Source organism: Trachurus trachurus (genome assembly GCF_905171665.1).
Source record: "Trachurus trachurus genome assembly, chromosome: 6".
Classification (NCBI taxonomy): domain Eukaryota; kingdom Metazoa; phylum Chordata; class Actinopteri; order Carangiformes; family Carangidae; genus Trachurus; species Trachurus trachurus.
The window spans coordinates 24,490,077-24,508,735 of record NC_139897.1 but is presented as its reverse complement, the minus strand read 5'-3'; the positions used below and the strand labels follow the sequence as shown (position 1 = coordinate 24,508,735).

Here is an 18,659-nt window from a genome sequence, read left to right as displayed (position 1 = left end):
ACACCTTATGCGCATCTAAACCTCAAACTAACCGGCCTCTCTGGATGCAGCGCCCATCTCATTCACTCCCTCACTCACTGCTGGATCTCCCACTCTGTTAAAAACATGACTCCCACCCTTTTCTTGGTCACAATGACACCTCAGCATCTCTTCATATCGGGGGGCTGCTCCTGTCTGACTGGTACAATTATTAACTCGCCTCTCTGTCACTGTGGCACTGCTTCTGCTCCGGTCTGCCTACTGGAATGACACATTTTCCTTCAGAACTCTTGCTCCCCTTATTTATGCCAGCTTTTTGTGTCCGCACAAGTCAACTGAGAGGGGAACCATCCCTGCTTATGCACATACTGTATTTCCTATCAAAGTGTTGTTTATGTTACCAAACCTTGAGATTACAATTAGTAGGCTTAGAGAAAAATGTAAATATTCAGTGAAGGTAGTGTACATTGTGCTAGTTGATGCAGATCCTCACCTCCCAGTGGATCTAATCAGTCTCCCCCCTCCTCTACCTGTTCAGTTTGTCTGAAGGGCCGGGGCCCTGTGGAGCCATCTTGGCAGCTCGTGGCCGAGATGTGCTTTTTAACCCATGTTTTTGTGGTTCTGCCAGAAAACCTACACGGAGGAAGAGCTGAACGCCAAGCTGACAAGAAGAGTCCAGAAAGCTGCGCGACGACAAGCCAAGCAGGAGGAACTCAAGAGGCTGCACAGAGCTCAGGTACCTGGACCGAAGGCAGCCAGTCATTGTTAAAACATACAATCATCTCTTTTTATAGTGCTTTCAAATGGATCATCTGGGACAAAACAGAGTGAATGAGGCAACAATACAGACTGCATTAATGTTGCTGCCATTTACTCTAATTGATTTTCATGATTGATTGCCTGATGGCTGTCTCTTCCCATGGAGTGATACATCTTGCTTCTTTTTATTTGCCAAACCCAGATGATATCTTCTTTTCACCTTGTATTGCTGCTAGCAGCAGTTCATTCTGCCCCCTGTACATGTTTATCCACTTGTCATCAAAGTCTCTCTGATCTAATCCATCAAAGCGCTAGTGTGCACACAGCATCTCTGAGGCTGCAGCATCACTTCAGCTCATCTACACCTGTTGAACTCTGTGACCCTGTCCTCTAAGAGATAGTCATTAACAACATATGTACTGCATTCACTTCTTCATGTTAGCTGCCCTTATGCTGCCTACCAGAGTTGAATGCAGAGTGAGGACCGATGCAAAACACACTCAAAAGTCTTAAAAGGCTGCATCCATCCCTTTTCTCTGCCATTGCTAGAAACTAGTGAGATTGTGGGTCTGGACCAAAGATGAAGAGGATTTTGGTGAAAATATGAATTCTAATTGTATTTATTTTTTAAATGCCAATCAGAGCGGGCCTTTTTTTTTAACTTGATACAGCTCTAATTAGCTGTTCTCCGTCCGCGCCTCAAGGCTTTTAGTTTTTAATGAGAGTAAACTGTTCGTCGTCAATGGCGTGTAAGAGGTAACCTCTGCAGCTGCCTCCCGTTTGAACGTTTGGGGACAGAATCATGTGTAATTAGCGCTGGATGTTATTGTTCTGCCAGAGCACCTCGAGTTGTTTTATAATGTGCTTGTGCCACTGTGTGTTTTTTGTGCATTTTTGTGCATTTCAATATCAACACGACCCTCTCCCGGCCCCTGTCTGTCTGCTCAGATTATCCAGAGACAGTTGGAGCAGGTGGAGGAGAAGCAGAGGCAGCTGGAGGAACGAGGCGTAGCTGTGGAGAAGGCTCTGAGAGGAGAAGCAGGTAACGACTTGTTACTTACACCCTCATACATTTAAATATAAATGTATATATCACTCTGGTCCCGTGTGTTGTGGAACGTTAATGATACTGCTACAGATAGACATAGAATTCATATCCAATCAACTAAATGGTGCAATAGATATCATAACACTCTATTATTAACATTTTACAAGTGATTTACTGTACGTTTGGCAATTAAAATTTGTTTTTGTGTCAGTGTTGACTCTGTGAGACCAGGCTTTATCTTCTATGTTATATGAGTTCAGTCTTTCTAGAGCTCCGAAGGGAATAATTGTAATATCGATAATTAGGATGATGTAACGCAGAACTGCATTATCACTGGAAAAACTGTCCCTTTGCGATCATTCAGGCCGCGCCGAAATCACCTCCCGCGTTTACCAATTATTCAGCTGCGCTTCATCCCGCAGATTTGTGTGCAGAAAGACACGATCGTTTCGCCAAAGTAATAAACCCAAATTGGCCTTGACAGGGGACTATCACAGACAATATACTTCTGAGGTGAAGAATACATTATTTAATAGCGAGCAGCAGGGTTCATTATTTGGTGCAGTTTTCTACGCATGTGAAGCATGAATAGTTCAGCGTAGCAATAACACGTCATTAAAGTGATGTGAGTGTATGCAGAGAGGTTCTCAGGTCATCCTCCGTAGTGCTGACGGTGTCTTCCATCCTAATTTACTTGATGCTGATTGTAACATTATGATATACAGGTAAAAATGTTATCATGCAAATGCACAGTCATGTGAATTGAACATTTTAAATCAGGCCGTTTTACCGATCAACAAAATAACGACTTATTTTCCCTCCACTCAAGTGTTTGAGTTTGTTTTATCCTGTTTAACTTGTTTACTACTCTACTCTCTTAAAGGATTGTATAAAGGTACTTATACATTACCCAAACAGCACAAAAGAAGATCAGGTATTAGATTTACTGTAGTTTCCCCCCCCCCTTTTTTTTCTTTTTTTTTTTCTTTTCTTAATGACATGTGACACTGTTATGTAGGCTCCATCTGTGGTGACACACTGCAACAGTTCTCCATCTCTGAACATGTTGGTCTCTGTTCGTCCACGACATGTCTGCCATCATCAGTCCGAGCTGCATGCCGATCAGGAGAACGTGTGTCCCCGACATAGATTTGTTTGTGCTCATTCTGGATGTGTTTGTCCTCTTTCACTTTGCCTCTCAATGAGGAGAGTTTTTACGTACTCTGATCGAGACTCTGATCATATTATTGTACAAATGCAATCAGAATGGAAACGATCAAAATTGAAATTGGCTTGCAGGCTGACAACTTTCGTTATTAGATTACTTTCTGCTAGTGTTTGCTGTGGCTGAGTGACTCGATACAGATATTTGCTGAGATCTCATCTATTATCCCTTTTTTTATTATTATTATGGTGAATAACCACAATCCATACTGACTTCATCATTTTGTACTCAAAGATCTCGCTTAACACTCAGCCGCTCTCTCAGGCAGAAATAACCAAGTATTGGATCATTACATTATTGTAATTGAACATGGTTGCACATGGATTGGATGGTACGCAACTGGATGAAATTAAATCTTCTCCTGTCGTTTGAGCAAACTGTAACTTCAAAACTGTCAAAATCAAACGCACACGAGCAAAACAAGCGAGCAAATATCATTTACCGCACAAGTGTCAGCACACAACGCAGCTCAAGAGGCTTTTTGTGTGTGTGAAATAAAATGTAATGCACAGCAATACAGCAAATCTATGTAGCAGTATCTTTATTCATTTGGACAATGCCATCATGTATTGCAAATGTCATACAAGCCACATTTTGACTGCATTATGCACTGTGGTGGTGAGTACCGATGGACTCTCTTTGTTCTGAGTGTTGCTGCAGTGTGTGTGTCTGTGTGTGTCTGTGTGTGTGTGTGTGTGTTTTGCAAGAACATGCATGACTTGCTGGAGAATTTTGTGTCTGCGTGTGTATGTGTGTGTGTTTGTGTGCCCAGTTTGGGGCCGTGAAAAATAACTCCTATCTCTAATATATCCCTGTCATTGTAGACTATTGGGGAGATTCTAATTACAGTGAAATCCTGGACTTGCATCTGGGCGGTATGTATTTCAAATCTGTCGCTTTAAAACTAACCTGATGGCTAACCCAATCTGCCCCCACCCCTCCCTTTTTTTGTTTATTTATTTATTTGTTTAATTTTATTTATTTATTTTAGTACCTGAGCTTTGTGCCCCTTGACTGGCTGGCTGGCTGGCTGGCTTTTAGCCTCATTGCAATACTTTCTGCTCCTATTAGCCTCCTTCTCTCTTCTTCCTCCCCTTCCCCCTCAATCCCTCCACCCTCACTGGGGTTTTTTTTTTTATTTTTATTTTTTTAGTTCAGACACTCTTTACATCAAACAAAGATCAGACACTTGGCCTCATGCTATCCTCTTAAGATCGACTTTGATCTCTATAAACTTATGAATGATGAATGAAGGAATTAATGAGTAGCTTTTATTTGTCATTCCTCAACGTGCAGACTTTACAATACAAACTGCAGCGTTGTTGCAGAGACACAATGTCACTGTGCTGAGGATCAATTAAACAGCTAAATAAAAAGTAGAACAGTGAATCCTGACGTTCACCATTACAGACTGCTCCCTTAATGGAAATTCTTTATATATCTTTATATATTGCATATTTATACTATGCAATTAATTTACAAATTAAATACACTGTTTATCAACCATAATCATGAGAATTATGGTTTTATATATTTTCATTATCAAGAAATTTTTCATTTATTTTTCATTTATTGTTTATTTGAACAGGACAGTGCATACTAATGTACAATTTGTGATGCGACATCACGTCATGTAAATATGCCGGATTTAGCTCAACGCTAATTTCCATCCGTAGTCCTCACATTAAAAGACGGACAGACATACCATACAAAAAGATAACAATAGGAAGCTACCTGCATACAGTAAGTATGGAGAAACATAGTATTAGCAGCAGTTACAACAATAAGAAAACAGATAGCAACCTGCATAAATATAGGAGAGGACAGAGTACTAGCAGCATTTATATTAGTAAAAGATATGAAATAAGAAAACAGAGGCTGGCTTGATCCAGGGATGAGGAGGAACCACATGAAAAGGACAAATCCATGTATATAAAGATATAGAGCTTCATTCCTGTCCTGAACATGTAGTTCATTTTGGGTCAGAAAATACAAAACAGTTGCCAGAAATCCACTGATACCCAAGACTAAAGTTCCCGACCTCTCTAGAAAATGTACTATTTACTGGACAGGATTTGTAACTTTGGTGAGGGAAAGAAAATAGGGTCAGAAAGTCAAAGTATTTTGAGACGGGGGCATCCTGTTAGCTCAGTTGGTGTTGGAGTGCTCACCACTGAGGCTGAGGTCTAACCACTGGCCCAGGTTTGTTTCTGGCCCGAGGCTCCTTTGCTGCATGTCTCTCTCCCTCTCTCTCCCTCTTTCTCTTTTTCTACCTCACTCCCCAGTTTCTCTTTCTCTCTCTGCAACTGTCATGATAAAGCCAAATTCTGCCCCTCCAAAAAAAATAAAGACAATGTTGATCTGTTCATCGAAACAGTTACCAAACCTTTCACCTCACGTGGTGATGCTGTTTTTCTTCTTTTTTGTTTTTACAGTAATGCTAAAATGCATTTTTATTGTACAAAAAAATTGACGAAATACTCCTTTATCACACAAGAGGCACGTGTTACAGCCTCTACATGAAAGTATTGTATAACCTGCTCCGGCGGACTGACTCGTACTAAACTGCTGGCCTGGCTCGTAGCTCTGTGCTGCTGTAGTTCTGTCCTTTAGTCCCAGCAACAGCTCCCTTGACTTCCTCATACCTGCTCAGTTGCGTTATTCCCCGAGTTTGTGTGTGTGTGTGTGTGTGTGTGTGTTTGTGTGAGTAGTACTGTATGTCCTAATAGGCAATGTTGCAACCCTTGACCCTGCTTCGTCTAAAGTGTGCTGAGTCAGCAGTAACAGTGTCCACCCTGTCTGGGGGAGACGTCCTGTGGTACATGTTGTTTTTCCTTGTAGACTTTGTGGTCTTGTTTAAATATGAGTGGGATGCATCTTTTCTGCTTCTGTCTGCTGTGATTTTTATTTTTTTTATTTTTTTTAAAGGAGGTTTCTGAACAGGAAGGAGAAAAAGGTGCATTTCTACATATTTGACCACGGCCTGTGCTTCTCTGTTGGTTTTGTCCTGCTGGTTGTTGTTGTTGTCGTCACTCATCAGGCGGGAGATTGCGTGGAGTTTTGACATAACGATGAATAATTTAACCTTAACTGTCTGACCAAGGGGCGTGATGATGAGGTTTCGTCAGCTCGAATTCAGAGTTGTTTCTAAAATGGATGCGGTGTGTGTCTGTCTGCACAGGGACTTCTCCTTTTCTGGGAGCTTGTAGTAATCAGTCTTTGTCTGGCTTGATCCAGGGATGAGGAGGAAGGAACCACAGAGTTTGGGCTCAATACCAGATTGTAAGGAAGGTTCACAGTTGCTTTGTCAGCGCGGTTGACTTTGATCCCTGCGGGGGGGCGCCGACATTTAACTCAGGCTTAGTATATCTGTTCTCTGAAACCGCTGCTTCTTATGTAAATGTCCTTTTTAATTCTCATCCACCACTCGAGTGATCATCATACAATTACGGATTTATTTAGCACTGAGCGCTAACGATGCATCTCATAACCACATTTGCATGATTTGGTGGAGTTATAAAATTTTCATGAGGTCTCCGATCCAAAACAGATATTCTAAACTGCACATTTTCTTTTCTTTTTTTTGGGTTTGGTTTGTTTTGTTTTTTGTTTTTTTTCCTCTGTGATAGTCCCTTGTTGTAATTTTCCTGTATTATACTCTTGCAGCTCCTTCATCCTGCAACCTGAGACCCTCTGATTTGTGTCATGTAATGATGCATAATTTATTTGTGTGTTTGTTTATATCAAAGATCTGTCTCCCTTAGTTACCTCCAATATTATGCCCGAGGTCTCTCGTTTCCCCCAGTTTTGAGTTATTTATTCTTTTTTTTTATTTAACAATTTGGGGCATTTTTTTTAAAAACAGTAATATCCTTTATCTATCACTTTTCTTCTTTTTTTCCTTTATTTTTTTTTTTTTAAAGAAAATCTGTTTTGCGGGTTGCATATTAGCAAAAGTTCCAATTTGCACTTCAGATGCAGCTCCAGTACACTTCAAAAGTCACCACACTGGAAACAAATTGAGCAAATTGGGTGGTCGCACACATGTTGGAGTAATGTTTACAAAGAGAGGCCGAAACATCTTTTAAAGCAGAAGCAATTATCTCTGCTGCTGAAGAGGAGAGATGTATTTGCCGGCGATCAGTAATGGCTTTTATAATGGGATGAAAGTCTTTTTAATAAACTGTCATAAACACTGTGGGCACATGACTGAAAAAACACAACACAACGCGTCGCGCGGCGCACACGGACGGACGGACGGACGGACCGGTGCTGTCGTCTAATTGAAGATAATCTGAAGAAGTGCAGATCAAACAGGAGCATCATTTTCCCTCTCTGTGCTCCAGGTTTTCTGTCTGCGCTTGTTTCCGTCTCCTATTTTTACCCCCCTTCTTCTCTCCATCCCTCACACCACCACGCAGACGATCTCTCCCCCCACCCCACTCCTCCTCCTCCTCCTCTCTTTCTCTCTCTATAGGTGATTTGTCTTCTCCCTATCACAGTGCTCCTGCCCTCTTTTGATTTTCTCCTCAATGTTCTTTCCTCCTCACACCTCTCTTTTCACCTTCCTCCCACACCCCGTGTCCTCTAACCTCTATCTCTTCTCTCCGGCACCTCTCGTGCTCTCCCTCCTCTGTATTATTTCCACCATTTTCTCTCCCTCTCTCTCTCTTTCTTTCTCTTTTTCTCTCTCTCTCCTTCGCCCACCACTGCGCCCGTCTGCCTCGCTCCCTCACACTCTTTCTTCCCCCTCTGTCTTGTGGAAGTTGAGCCCTATGTGGGGATGCCACCACGCCGAAGCCGACCCCTCTCCTTCTGCCCCTGCTGTTCCCCTGAAGGTAACGTAACCCTCGCCGCCTCCGCTGACGGTTGTGGCGGGTTACCACGGCAACCGTAAGGACTTCCAGAACCCGGGTCCAGACTTCACCCCCCCCGACCCCCCCCTCCCCTACCTCAGCCCCTGCTCTCCCCCTCCTCCTGTCCTCACTGTTTTATGTGTGTGTGACCAGGCTCAGTAGTTTTCCCCCCCTCCTCCACAATCGTCCCCAAAACTCAATATTCAAGTGTTTTATTTATCATGAGGAGAAATGCTGCTACAGTCATTGGTCAGCTGGTCATTTATTTTGTTCTTGTTTTACCATGGCAGTACACAGATATATTTTATCTTACACTCCGGCTAAAATTGCTTCACTTTAGTAATCTCTTCTAGCCAAATAGAGCTGCTATTGTTCCTATAAACTCTTACAGTTGTGCTCATAAGTTTACATACCCTGGAAGATTTTGTAACTGTGTACCAAAACATGAGTGATCAGGCAAAACAGATTTCTCTTATTTTTAATAGGATTCAAATTAAACTGTTTAGACATCCCAAAATAACACAATCATTTAAAAAAAAAGAAGATAATCAGAGAGTCTAACCAACAGATGTTTGATGGTACCAGACGGTGGCTCGGTATCAACAGAACTCCTCAATTTCCACTTTTATGAGAGCTTGAACACTGCTGATTGGCTTTCTCAAATCTCTGGATATCTTTTTTTTAATCTAATTTTTCTGTTTTATAAAGTTGAACAACCTCCTCTCTCAGGACTTTTGACAGTTATTTTGCTTTCCCCACAGCTCAGAATCCAGCAAAGTCAGTGCAGCAAGGCAAGGCAAGGCAAGGCAATTTTATTTGTATAGCCCGTTTTTACAAACAGTTTGTCTCAAAGGGCTTTACATGGCATCGTAGCAACATCCTCTGTCCTTAGACCCTCACATCGACTGAGGAAAAACTCCATGGAAACCCTTTTAACAGGGAAAAACAGGAGAAACCTCAGGGTGAGCAACAGAGGAGGGATCCCTCACCCAGGACGGACAGACGTGCAATAGATGTTGTTACAGACAAGAAAACAGTTTACAGTTTGTCACAGAATGTGCGGAATATGGAAATGTTAGCAGGGGTTGATGAGGGCAGTCTCTAGTGGGGGGGGGGGGGGGGAGAGCCGGTCAGCTCGATGGGAGGACTGGGTGGCAGACTGGTCCATGGGAAGGGAGGGGAGGCCGGTCTAACAGCAGGGGAAGGGGTGGGAGGGGGGCGATGCAGGCGGCGGCTGGTGCAGAGAGATGGAGCTCCGGTGGATCTGCGGAAACACAGAGAGAGTGCGAGACACCAAGGCCAAACTACAAAGTACAACAGAAAATGACAGTTCAAAAATATACTGAGGAGAGGAGAGGAGAGGAGGGGAGGAGAGGGGAGGAGAGGAGAGGAGAGGAGAGGGGAGGAGAGGAGAGGAGAGGAGAGGAGAGGAGAGGAGAGGAGAGGAGAGGAGAGGAGAGGAGAGGAGAGGAGGAGAGAGGAGAGGAGAGGAGAGGAGAGGAGAGGAGGAGAGAGGAGAGGAGAGGAGGAGAGAGGAGAGGAGAGGAGGAGAGAGGAGAGGAGAGGAGAGGAGGAGAGAGGAGAGGAGAGGAGAGAGGAGAGGAGAGGAGGAGAGGAGAGGAGAGGAGAGGAGAGGAGAGGAGAGGAGAGGAGAGGAGAGGAGAGGAGAGGAGAGGAGAGGAGAGGAGAGGAGGAGAGAGGAGGAGAGAGGAGAGGAGAGGAGGAGAGAGGAGGAGAGGAGAGGGCTCTGTGTATCCAGATGTGTCCCCAGCAGTCTAAGCCTATAGCAGCGTAGCTATAAAATGGTTCAGAGCTACCTGAACCAGCCCTAACTAAAAGCCCTGTCATAAAGGAAGGTCTTAAGTCTAGACTTAAATGTCTGTGGATGAAATGTGCAGGTGTTTGTCAAGAGCCCAGAATCTCAATGACTTTTTATACAAAGACACTAATTACAAGCAATCAAGTTACCCTGAGTAGCCATTTAAACCTGTCTGTGTCAATCTGTGTCTATATTATCAGGGTAAAACTTTGAGAGTATGTAAACTTTTGATCACGGCCATTTTGGTGGTTGTACTTATCATTAGGATTCAAAAAGATCAAACACAGTGTGATAATAAATGGCTTCATCCAGCCACTAACTAAAGTTTTGTTGCATTATCAATTATATTTTCTGAAATGTAGCCAGTATTTCATAAATTCTAACAGGGTATGTAAACTTTTGAGCACAACTGTATATACTAAACTCAATATGGTGGCTGTTCTGGGCCTGAACAGGTATTTTGGGGGGGTTATCTAACCTATAACCACACAAATTATGCACTTAGGTTATGACATTGACTTTTGGGCTATTTTTACTCTGTTTGTGCCAGGATCATTTAAAGTACTTTTTCTACCATTTGGGTGGTTTTCACACGTCAAAAAAGTTTGGCTGCATTTCAAACAAGCAACGCCTCCGCTGCTCGGAGCAGTGTGATTGAGACTGACAGGGCACCGAGTTCAGTAGGCTCAGCTTGACGCGCAGCAGCTGATAAGTGATGACTGTCGAAACCCAACGTCATATTCGTTTATTTGCGACTCTGACTGAATTGGAAAACTCATTTTCTCATTCAATTATTATTTGGACATAGCTCTGTGATCAAAGACCCGTCAGAGCTGTCCATATAAATGAAGACGTTTAATGTTTAAAGCTAAATTATTCAAAATACTTGGTGGAAAAATAAAAAAATAAAACTTCTCAAAGACGGAAAAAATAGAGAAATTGTCTAATGTTATGATGATTGGGTGGGTTTATCTGGAAACACAGCTTCCATGCCTAGTAATGGTTGCCAAGGTATGATTGGCCAATACCGTGCAGGGGGGCAAATGGTTAATTACAACCTAGCAACACAGGAATTCATACTGATGATTCAACTCTTTGTTGTAGTTGTTAATCAAGCTAATATTCTAATTGAATTGTATCGGTGAGGTGTCTCAGGAAATGGAGGTAGAGAAAGGATCGACATCCACTTGAAGGGGAAACTACTCTGCTGTCGTGTGTTTTTTAATCAACAGCATGTGCTCTGTTTTCTGTTTGGCTAAAATGAATTGTTAAGCTTCATTATGTAGTTGTTTGTAGTACCAACCCGCCACCCACTTTTTTTTTTTTTTTTAATTTTTAAGGACTCTGCTCCTTTTTCCCTTGAATAAAAGTCTCATTATAAAATGGTAAAACTAAGCCGTGTGAACACCTGAGACGTGGCTAGCTCGCGGGCAGGTTTGTGGATCCAGGAGTGAGAAACTTGCATGGTGTGATGATTCGTTATAAATATTCAGTACTTAACACAAGGCAACTCTTAAAAATGAATGGTTCATCTGGTTTGTTCCCGTGTCTTCTTAACACCTGTCAATGGACTTTTTTTTTTTTTTTTACCTGAGCTTTGTAATGCGTGAAGAAAAAAAAAACTGCCTGTGTTTTTGTGTGCGAGCTGGATTTTGTTCCCTTTTTATTGTGGTTTTTGTGTTGTACCGGCGGCTCTTCTCTCCTTTTGTGTTTGGAGCCTTGAGCTGAGGGTTGGTGCTGGTGGAACAGGTTGAAATACTATAAGAGAGAAGAAAAAAAAAACACATCCATTGTAGGATAGGTCTGAAAACTCAGCCTCGCTTTTGTAATTCCTCCTTTGTTCCTACATTTTGTATTCCTCTCTAGTGTGAGCTGCTCTTCTCCAGCTTTGCCTCTTTCTCTCTCTGTGTCCCTTGTCTGTTCATTAGCGAAAGCCAACCCCCAAGACCACAACCATGCAATTTATGTGTGTACAATGTTTTTCCTTTTCGTTTTGCAAGAGCCTCCTCTTCCCCAGCTAAGTATGTCATGCTACATTGAGGGTTTTTTTCTTTTTTTGCCTTTTGGTGCATCATTGAAACTGCTTGGCTCCACCTGCTGCAGTCAGATAAATGAAAGGATGCATCGCCCCAGCAGCAGCAGCAGCAGCAGCAGCAGCAGCAGCCGCCCTAGCCCTTACTGAGCATGCCACACATAGACCGGTCTTCTTCTCTGCACACTGTGGGACTGCAGGAGAAGCGTGCAGCTGTTCTCTGCTGCGACTGATTGTGCTGATCAGGAAAACTGCACAAACTGCATGAAGCCGATGAGGCAGCACTCAACTTGGCAGACTTACTGTAATAGAGGAGTGCAAACTTCACTATTGGTCTTAATGACAAGTCATCCCATGAACATTTGATCTTGTAATTGAAAATAAGAAGGCAGCAGAATATTTTTTTGTGTTGTTTTTTTTTTGGTTTTTGTTTTGTTTTTCTTCCCTAAAGCCGCTCAGCATGATTCGGGGTCTAAAGGGATTTTGTTTTGTGCCGGTGGGTCAGTATGTGGGCAGGGGCGGAGAATGTTTATAGGTCCTTGGGTTTTCTTCTCTTTTAACAACTTGGAGAACTTGGTGTGTTTGTTTTCCACTACTCACCCACTCTGAAAAATAACTGATAGGAGGAGGTAGTTGCTCTCTAACGGAGCAGCTACGTCTGACAACAGTCCCAACCTGGGTAACACAAACTCTCAACTTTGCAACAACGGGTAACGTGTTGGTGGTGTGCGTGCGTGGGGGCCGTGTGGGTGTGGGTGTGTATATGTGTGTGTGTTTTTAACGCACCTTTGCCAAAGTTGAAACCAAGTAGCTCCACGCCATCTTCTGTGCGCCATCTTTTAAGTATGGTGTCGAGTCCATCCTTCCACCTCACCATCCCTCAGTGAGGACATCCTGGCTTGGCTGTCATTGCACTGCCTGTGTCAGTCCTTGTCTTTGTGACATCACTGTCACCGTCTCCCAGTGGATCCGTTGTGACGCCCTGTGCTTCCTTTCCTTTCCTCCAGGCATGGGCAAGAAGGACGATCCTAAGCTAATGCAAGAGTGGTTCAAGTTGGTGCAGGAGAAAAATGCCCTGGTCCGCTACGAGTCCGAACTCATGATATTGTAAGTACGCTGCCTGGTTGTTGATGAGTCAGTGGTGCAAAGAGAGAGTTATGTTTGCATTTTGTATTGCATCCCAAAATATTTGGTTTACCTCATTTGCAAGCAGATTTTTCTTAAAAGTTTTTACATCCATGTTTACCTCCATCACTGCTGTGTATGTTCATGCATTATTGCCAACTGAGAATCAGGTGTCAGTTCCATCGCCTGCATGCATGTGCATGTGACTGTGCACAAAAAACAAAAAATAATAAAGGTGATAACATACTTTTTTCCCCACTTTGATTAACTTTTACTTAAAGCAGATATCAGTGGAATGTTTTTGTTAATATAAGTCCTAAATAGTCCTATTTTCCGTCAGCAATCACTTACATGAAGTATTTCAGCCTAAACACGAGTCTCTCCGTCACTCTGCTCTGCTGTAACCCGAGGAGAAAATTTTCCTTGTGGGATACAAGTGTTATCCAATGAGGAGAGAGAACGGCATGAAGGGCTGTGTGTGCAGCCAAGGGATGCGCGTGAATGTGGTGACGTAGCACGAGGACCAATTGATGCCTGACAAGGGCGGGGGCTGCTAACTCATGGTGCGTTCAAAGAAACTCGTACTTTGTGTTTTTCCTTCCTGTGAAGTCATACCAGTTCGATCTGGTACGAGTTCACGGGTCGGAAGTTACGAGTGGCCGTTATAGGGAACTTTCACAGACAACAGGATGGTAAAAACACGAGCTACGGGTTACCTGGAACGCTACCAAGTCGTAGTTGTGACTTGAAGCTGTAACTTACGGTTTCAAAAGCCTGCCTTGAACGCAGCATTAGCCGAAACGGCCGTGAAGCTGATATCTGCTTTAATATGCGACTCAAATTGCACACAAGTACCTCCCCCCCTTTTCCATCGCAAAATTGAATTCAAAGTAAAGACATTTTGAGACTAAATAAAAAGCTCATTTATCCATGAATGCCCAGCTCTATAATAATTACTCACGTACACATTATCATCCGCCACAGGACATGTCATAAAAGATAAACCTAGTGGAATAGACTGTAAGTTTTCAAACTGTGATATGAGAGGTTGCCAGTGTTAATAAAGTTTTTCAGTGGATCCACAGACAGCAAGTTTAACCAGTTGTCACATTGTCCTCATAGAGTAGCTGTGGCTGATGGGCACATACAGTTATTGACACAAGTGCTGGGAAAGTGGAAAGTTTTTCCCGGGGTTGTTGAGTCAGTAGGAATTATCTCTGAGGAACGTGATAGTTTGTTGTGTCAAACTGTCACTTTCCATGTGGATATACTTCATGATGTTTCACTCTGAGTAAACTTTAGGAGCAGCAGACCAACAAACAACATATTCATCCCTTGAGCCTGGATGTTACTGTTTAATGAAAACTGTTAATGTGATAAATTGGAGATGATGTAATAATGTGAAATTATTTCATTAAGTAAAAGACAATTATGAGCTACTGCCGAATCCACTCATGATGTTTCAAATACTAATTTGCTTGTGTTATGATTATTTATTAATATGACATCATTAGTTTAAAACGGTTGTTGGCCACAATCAGTCAAAATTATTTTGGCAAAACAATAATATTGATGATAATATGAGGTCCTACTTGCAAGGGAAAAGTCTTTGATAATGAGATAAGACTGAATAATCTAACCACTTGTCAGAATGTAACAGTCACTGAAGGTTTGTTAGATGAATTTTATCTTCTTTTGGAACAGCTAATATATTTTTTTTAAAACCCTGCACAGATAAATGAAGATGCTGCTTAAAAAAAACAAGAATATTTTGAGCTGTAATTGATCAGTGAAAGTCTTATTTCTTTGCTTCTGTCCCAAAGTGCCAGAGAGCTGGAGCTGGAGGACCGACAGAGCCGACTGCAGCAGGAACTCAGGGAACGAATGGCTGTGGAAGGTACGTTTCTGAATGTTGATAAGATAATACCTTTGTACTAGGGATGTCACGATTACTTGTTTTCACAGTTAATCGTGGTATTAAACGCCACAATTAATTAATCGTAAAGATTCCTAAATACCGTTACTTTTACAAAAAGATGATGTTGGAACCTTATCGGCAGATGTGCACCAAAATAAAGGTAAATGCACAGATACTGGTCCATTTAACTAACGTAACATTGAATTGGGAGGAATTTAAATGTTAGCCTGTCATTTTTTATTTAAAAAATAGCAAAACAAAACAAAAAACGATTAAAATAAACGCAAACATTTGGTATAGATGACAATTTATGACCTGAATATTTCCAACACTTCCCCTGGGGGTTAAAGCAGATATCAGTGGAATGTTTTTGTTAATATAAGTCCTAAATAGTCCTATTTTCCGTCAGCAATCACTTACATGAAGTATTTCAGCCTAAACACGAGTCTCTCCGTCACTCTGCTCTGCTGTAACCCGAGGAGAAAATTTTCCTTGTGGGATACAAGTGTTATCCAATGAGGAGAGAGAACGGCATGAAGGGCTGTGTGTGCAGCCAAGGGATGCGCGTGAATGTGGTGACGTAGCACGAGGACCAATTGATGCCTGACAAGGGCGGGGGCTGCTAACTCATGGTGCGTTCAAAGAAACTCGTACTTTGTGTTTTTCCTTCCTGTGAAGTCATACCAGTTCGATCTGGTACGAGTTCACGGGTCGGAAGTTACGAGTGGCCGTTATAGGGAACTTTCACAGACAACAGGATGGTGAAAACACGAGCTACGGGTTACCTGGAACGCTACCAAGTCGTAGTTGTGACTTGAAGCTGTAACTTACGGTTTCAAAAGCCTGCCTTGAACGCAGCATTAGCCGAAACGGCCGTGAAGCTGATATCTGCTTTAAGAAGTGGTCATATATTAATAATTGTTATTTTATAATTAATAGATACTTGAAATATTTTGTGTAAACAATGAGTAATGTAGTTATATTTTGACTATATTTGATTTTACACGTTCATAGTGTTGTGAAATTCATGAATGCATAATAATCGTAATAATCCTAACACCGTGATTATTTCTCCAAGAAAATGTATAATCATGACATCCCTACTTTGTGCCATAGGACCTATCTATTTTTTAATTCCTCATTTTATTTTTCTTTGCCTCCATTAGACCACCTGAAGCCAGAGAAGGAGCTCGCTCAGGAGAAGCAGATCCTGAACGAGATGTTGGAGGTGGTGGAGCAGCGCGACGCTCTGGTGGCGCTGCTGGAGGAGCAGAGGCTCCGGGAGAAGGAGGAAGACAAGGACCTGGAGTCCGTCATGCTCTCCAAGGGCTTCAACCTCAACTGGGCCTGAAAAGGAGCCGTGAAATGATTCCTCATCAGGTTTAGCGGAAAAGCGCGCGACTCGTGATTGGCGTCCTCCTCCTCCTCCTCCTCTTCCTCCGCCGCCGCCGCCGCTCTGCGTGGCCATTTGTGATCAGAACAGTCTTGCCGAATGCCACAGGCAGAGTCGGTAGAAAACTGTCAACACCTGCAGCAGTGAATGTGTAAAGATTTCCCCCCACCACACACACTCTTACACACACACACACACACACACTACAACTACAGCTGCCTCTGACACTGAGGCAGCCTGCAACGTTTACATATCCTCTGCCCAAAGGCAGTTCTAGTTAATCACTCTGCAGTTTTTTTTGCTTGCGCTCTCACTCTGTGGGCGGAGAGGCGAGCACATTCGCAACTTTATCATCATCACAGCCTTGAAGTGGATCCTCTCCAGCAGGAGGAGGAGAGGAGGGGTGGTGGGGTTGGGAGGGTTGTGGGGAGTGACTTTGGGAGAATGTTGACAGACTTTTTTTTTCACTCTTGATTATCTAAAGGGAAGAATGCAGTTTTGGTCCTGCTGATGTAAAGGAATTGTAAAGAATTGTGTGTTTTTTGTGTATAGTTGTGTCACATTTTCAGCGGATGAAGGTGATCTCTTTTCTTAAGAGAAAAAAAACAAGGACTGCTACAGAGGTATACTGTATGTGTGTGTGTGCGTGTGTGTGTGCATACAAAAAAGCCGGAGCAATGTGTCTTTAGGCTCAATCTCTCCGGTCTTGATGATAGGAAGGACATCCTCTGCTGAAGCTGCCTTTCTATACAGCGATAGACTTCCGTATCCTAATGAACCACAAACACTATGAAAGGCTGTTTTCTTTCTCTTTCTTTCGTTTTTTTTTTTTGCCCCACAGTGTTTAGTGAGTCGACACAAAAAACCCATTAAATATGGCCATGTTTTTTTTTAAATGTATTTATTATTTTTGTTTGCTTCTAACAGATGCTTTTCTGTTGTTGTTGTGCATTCACAGGAGAGTGCCCAGAATCTCATTATGTTGCACTTGTGCATAACTCCCATGCAACCATAAGCCATTGCATGTCAGGAATGAAGGCTGCAGGCACATAGAAAAAATCTTTTACATTGTCTTTAATAGCTAGACATAGAGTACAGACTTATATACTATATATATAAGAGCATTTAAGCACTTGACATGACTCGACTCGACGATGATGGGCCTCTCTGTGAGATGCCGCTCACTGTATATCACACTGACCGTTACTGTTTACAAATACTTGCTTCCTACACTTTGGTAAAACAGTAGCGAGCTGAACCAACTGTTGTAAAAGGATTCATCTTGGGAGAGGAAAAAAAAACTAAAAACTGTCTTTTCAGGTTCAAAGACGTTTCTACCATACGTGTTAACATTGTGAAGTTACTATCATCAATTATTCTGGTTTTCGTTGTCGTCAATGGGGAAATCAGCGTAGCTCACATCGCTCGTTTTGTGCCACAGGACTGTTGTCTCTTGGTGGATATGCAAGGAGTTCGTACACCACAAGAACCAACACGCTACACATCACTTAGATCCAGTATATGGCAGTGTTAATCCTTCACCCTTGAACAAGATGCCTTTTTTCATTTTCTTTCTCAATATTTATATTTTATTTTTTCTGAGTTTACTTGTTTTTTGAGGTAGTCACATCTGTGTATCCCACTGGAACTCAAGAGTTTTGATTTTTTTTCTTTTTTCTTTTTTTTTCTTTTAAGATAATTTTATACAGGAAGTCCCCAAGAAAACAAAGAGGCTTTTAAACTGGGGCTCTGAGGAAATGCAGTGTGCTTTATGAGCAGCTTGTATCAGACAGCAACATTGTGGTTTATCTGGTGGGCAGTTAAATCTAATAGCCTTTTTGACAACTGTAAAAAAACAAAACATAATCCAAGTGGTCACTGTTTTACAGCACAGAAACACTAGAGGCTATATTTATGACTTGGTATGAGCTGTAAATAAAACAAAAAGTTACATAATTTTAAGGGTTGTTGTTTTAGATGGTGTGTGATAAGTTTGACATGATTGTATTGATATTTATTAACATGTGTGCAAACTGTATTATATGTACAAAAAAAATGAATCCTAATTTTTAAACTGTTCTGTTGACACATGACTCATAATGTAAATGCTTCATGTAGCTAAAAATGCATAGGGGTGTTGGATGTATGCTGAAAATGGCAATAAAACAATGCAGTTGTTCTTTTAAATGTTTCGCATTGCTACAGCATTACTTTTTGATTGCATGAAAATATTTTTCTTCATTATACACACAGGTATGGAAATGTCCCTACACTTTTAATGGTTATTGTGGATAAACCTAATATTGAAAACTGGTGCTAACACAAATATTAGTAGTCCAGCAATTTCGTGTAGAAGTGGAATTTACTTTAGACAACAAGAAAGTGACAAATTAACGAGCTATCACTTTAAAGTGTAAAACTCTGTGTGTGTGACTAATAGGAGGATAGATAGTTGACAAAATAAAATCCACAGTCAATAACAAAGTTTTTTTTGCGCTTTCTCCT

General features: G+C 42.0%; 1 protein-coding gene across 1 annotated transcript in view; it reads left to right on the top strand.

Moving 5' to 3' along the window:
* mical3a (microtubule associated monooxygenase, calponin and LIM domain containing 3a) overlaps positions 1-18,345 on the top strand; it is a 77,895-nt gene extending 59,550 nt beyond the window's left edge. Inside the window, exons 42-47 of the mRNA XM_083974241.1 lie at positions 608-715; positions 1,687-1,780; positions 7,778-7,849; positions 12,726-12,825; positions 14,667-14,740; positions 15,928-18,345. Of these exons, the coding sequence (XP_083830367.1) occupies positions 608-715; positions 1,687-1,780; positions 7,778-7,849; positions 12,726-12,825; positions 14,667-14,740; positions 15,928-16,112 (633 nt within the window). The 3' untranslated portion in view covers positions 16,113-18,345. The remainder of the gene's footprint in view (positions 1-607; positions 716-1,686; positions 1,781-7,777; positions 7,850-12,725; positions 12,826-14,666; positions 14,741-15,927) is intronic.
* The last annotated feature ends 314 nt before the right edge of the window (positions 18,346-18,659 follow it).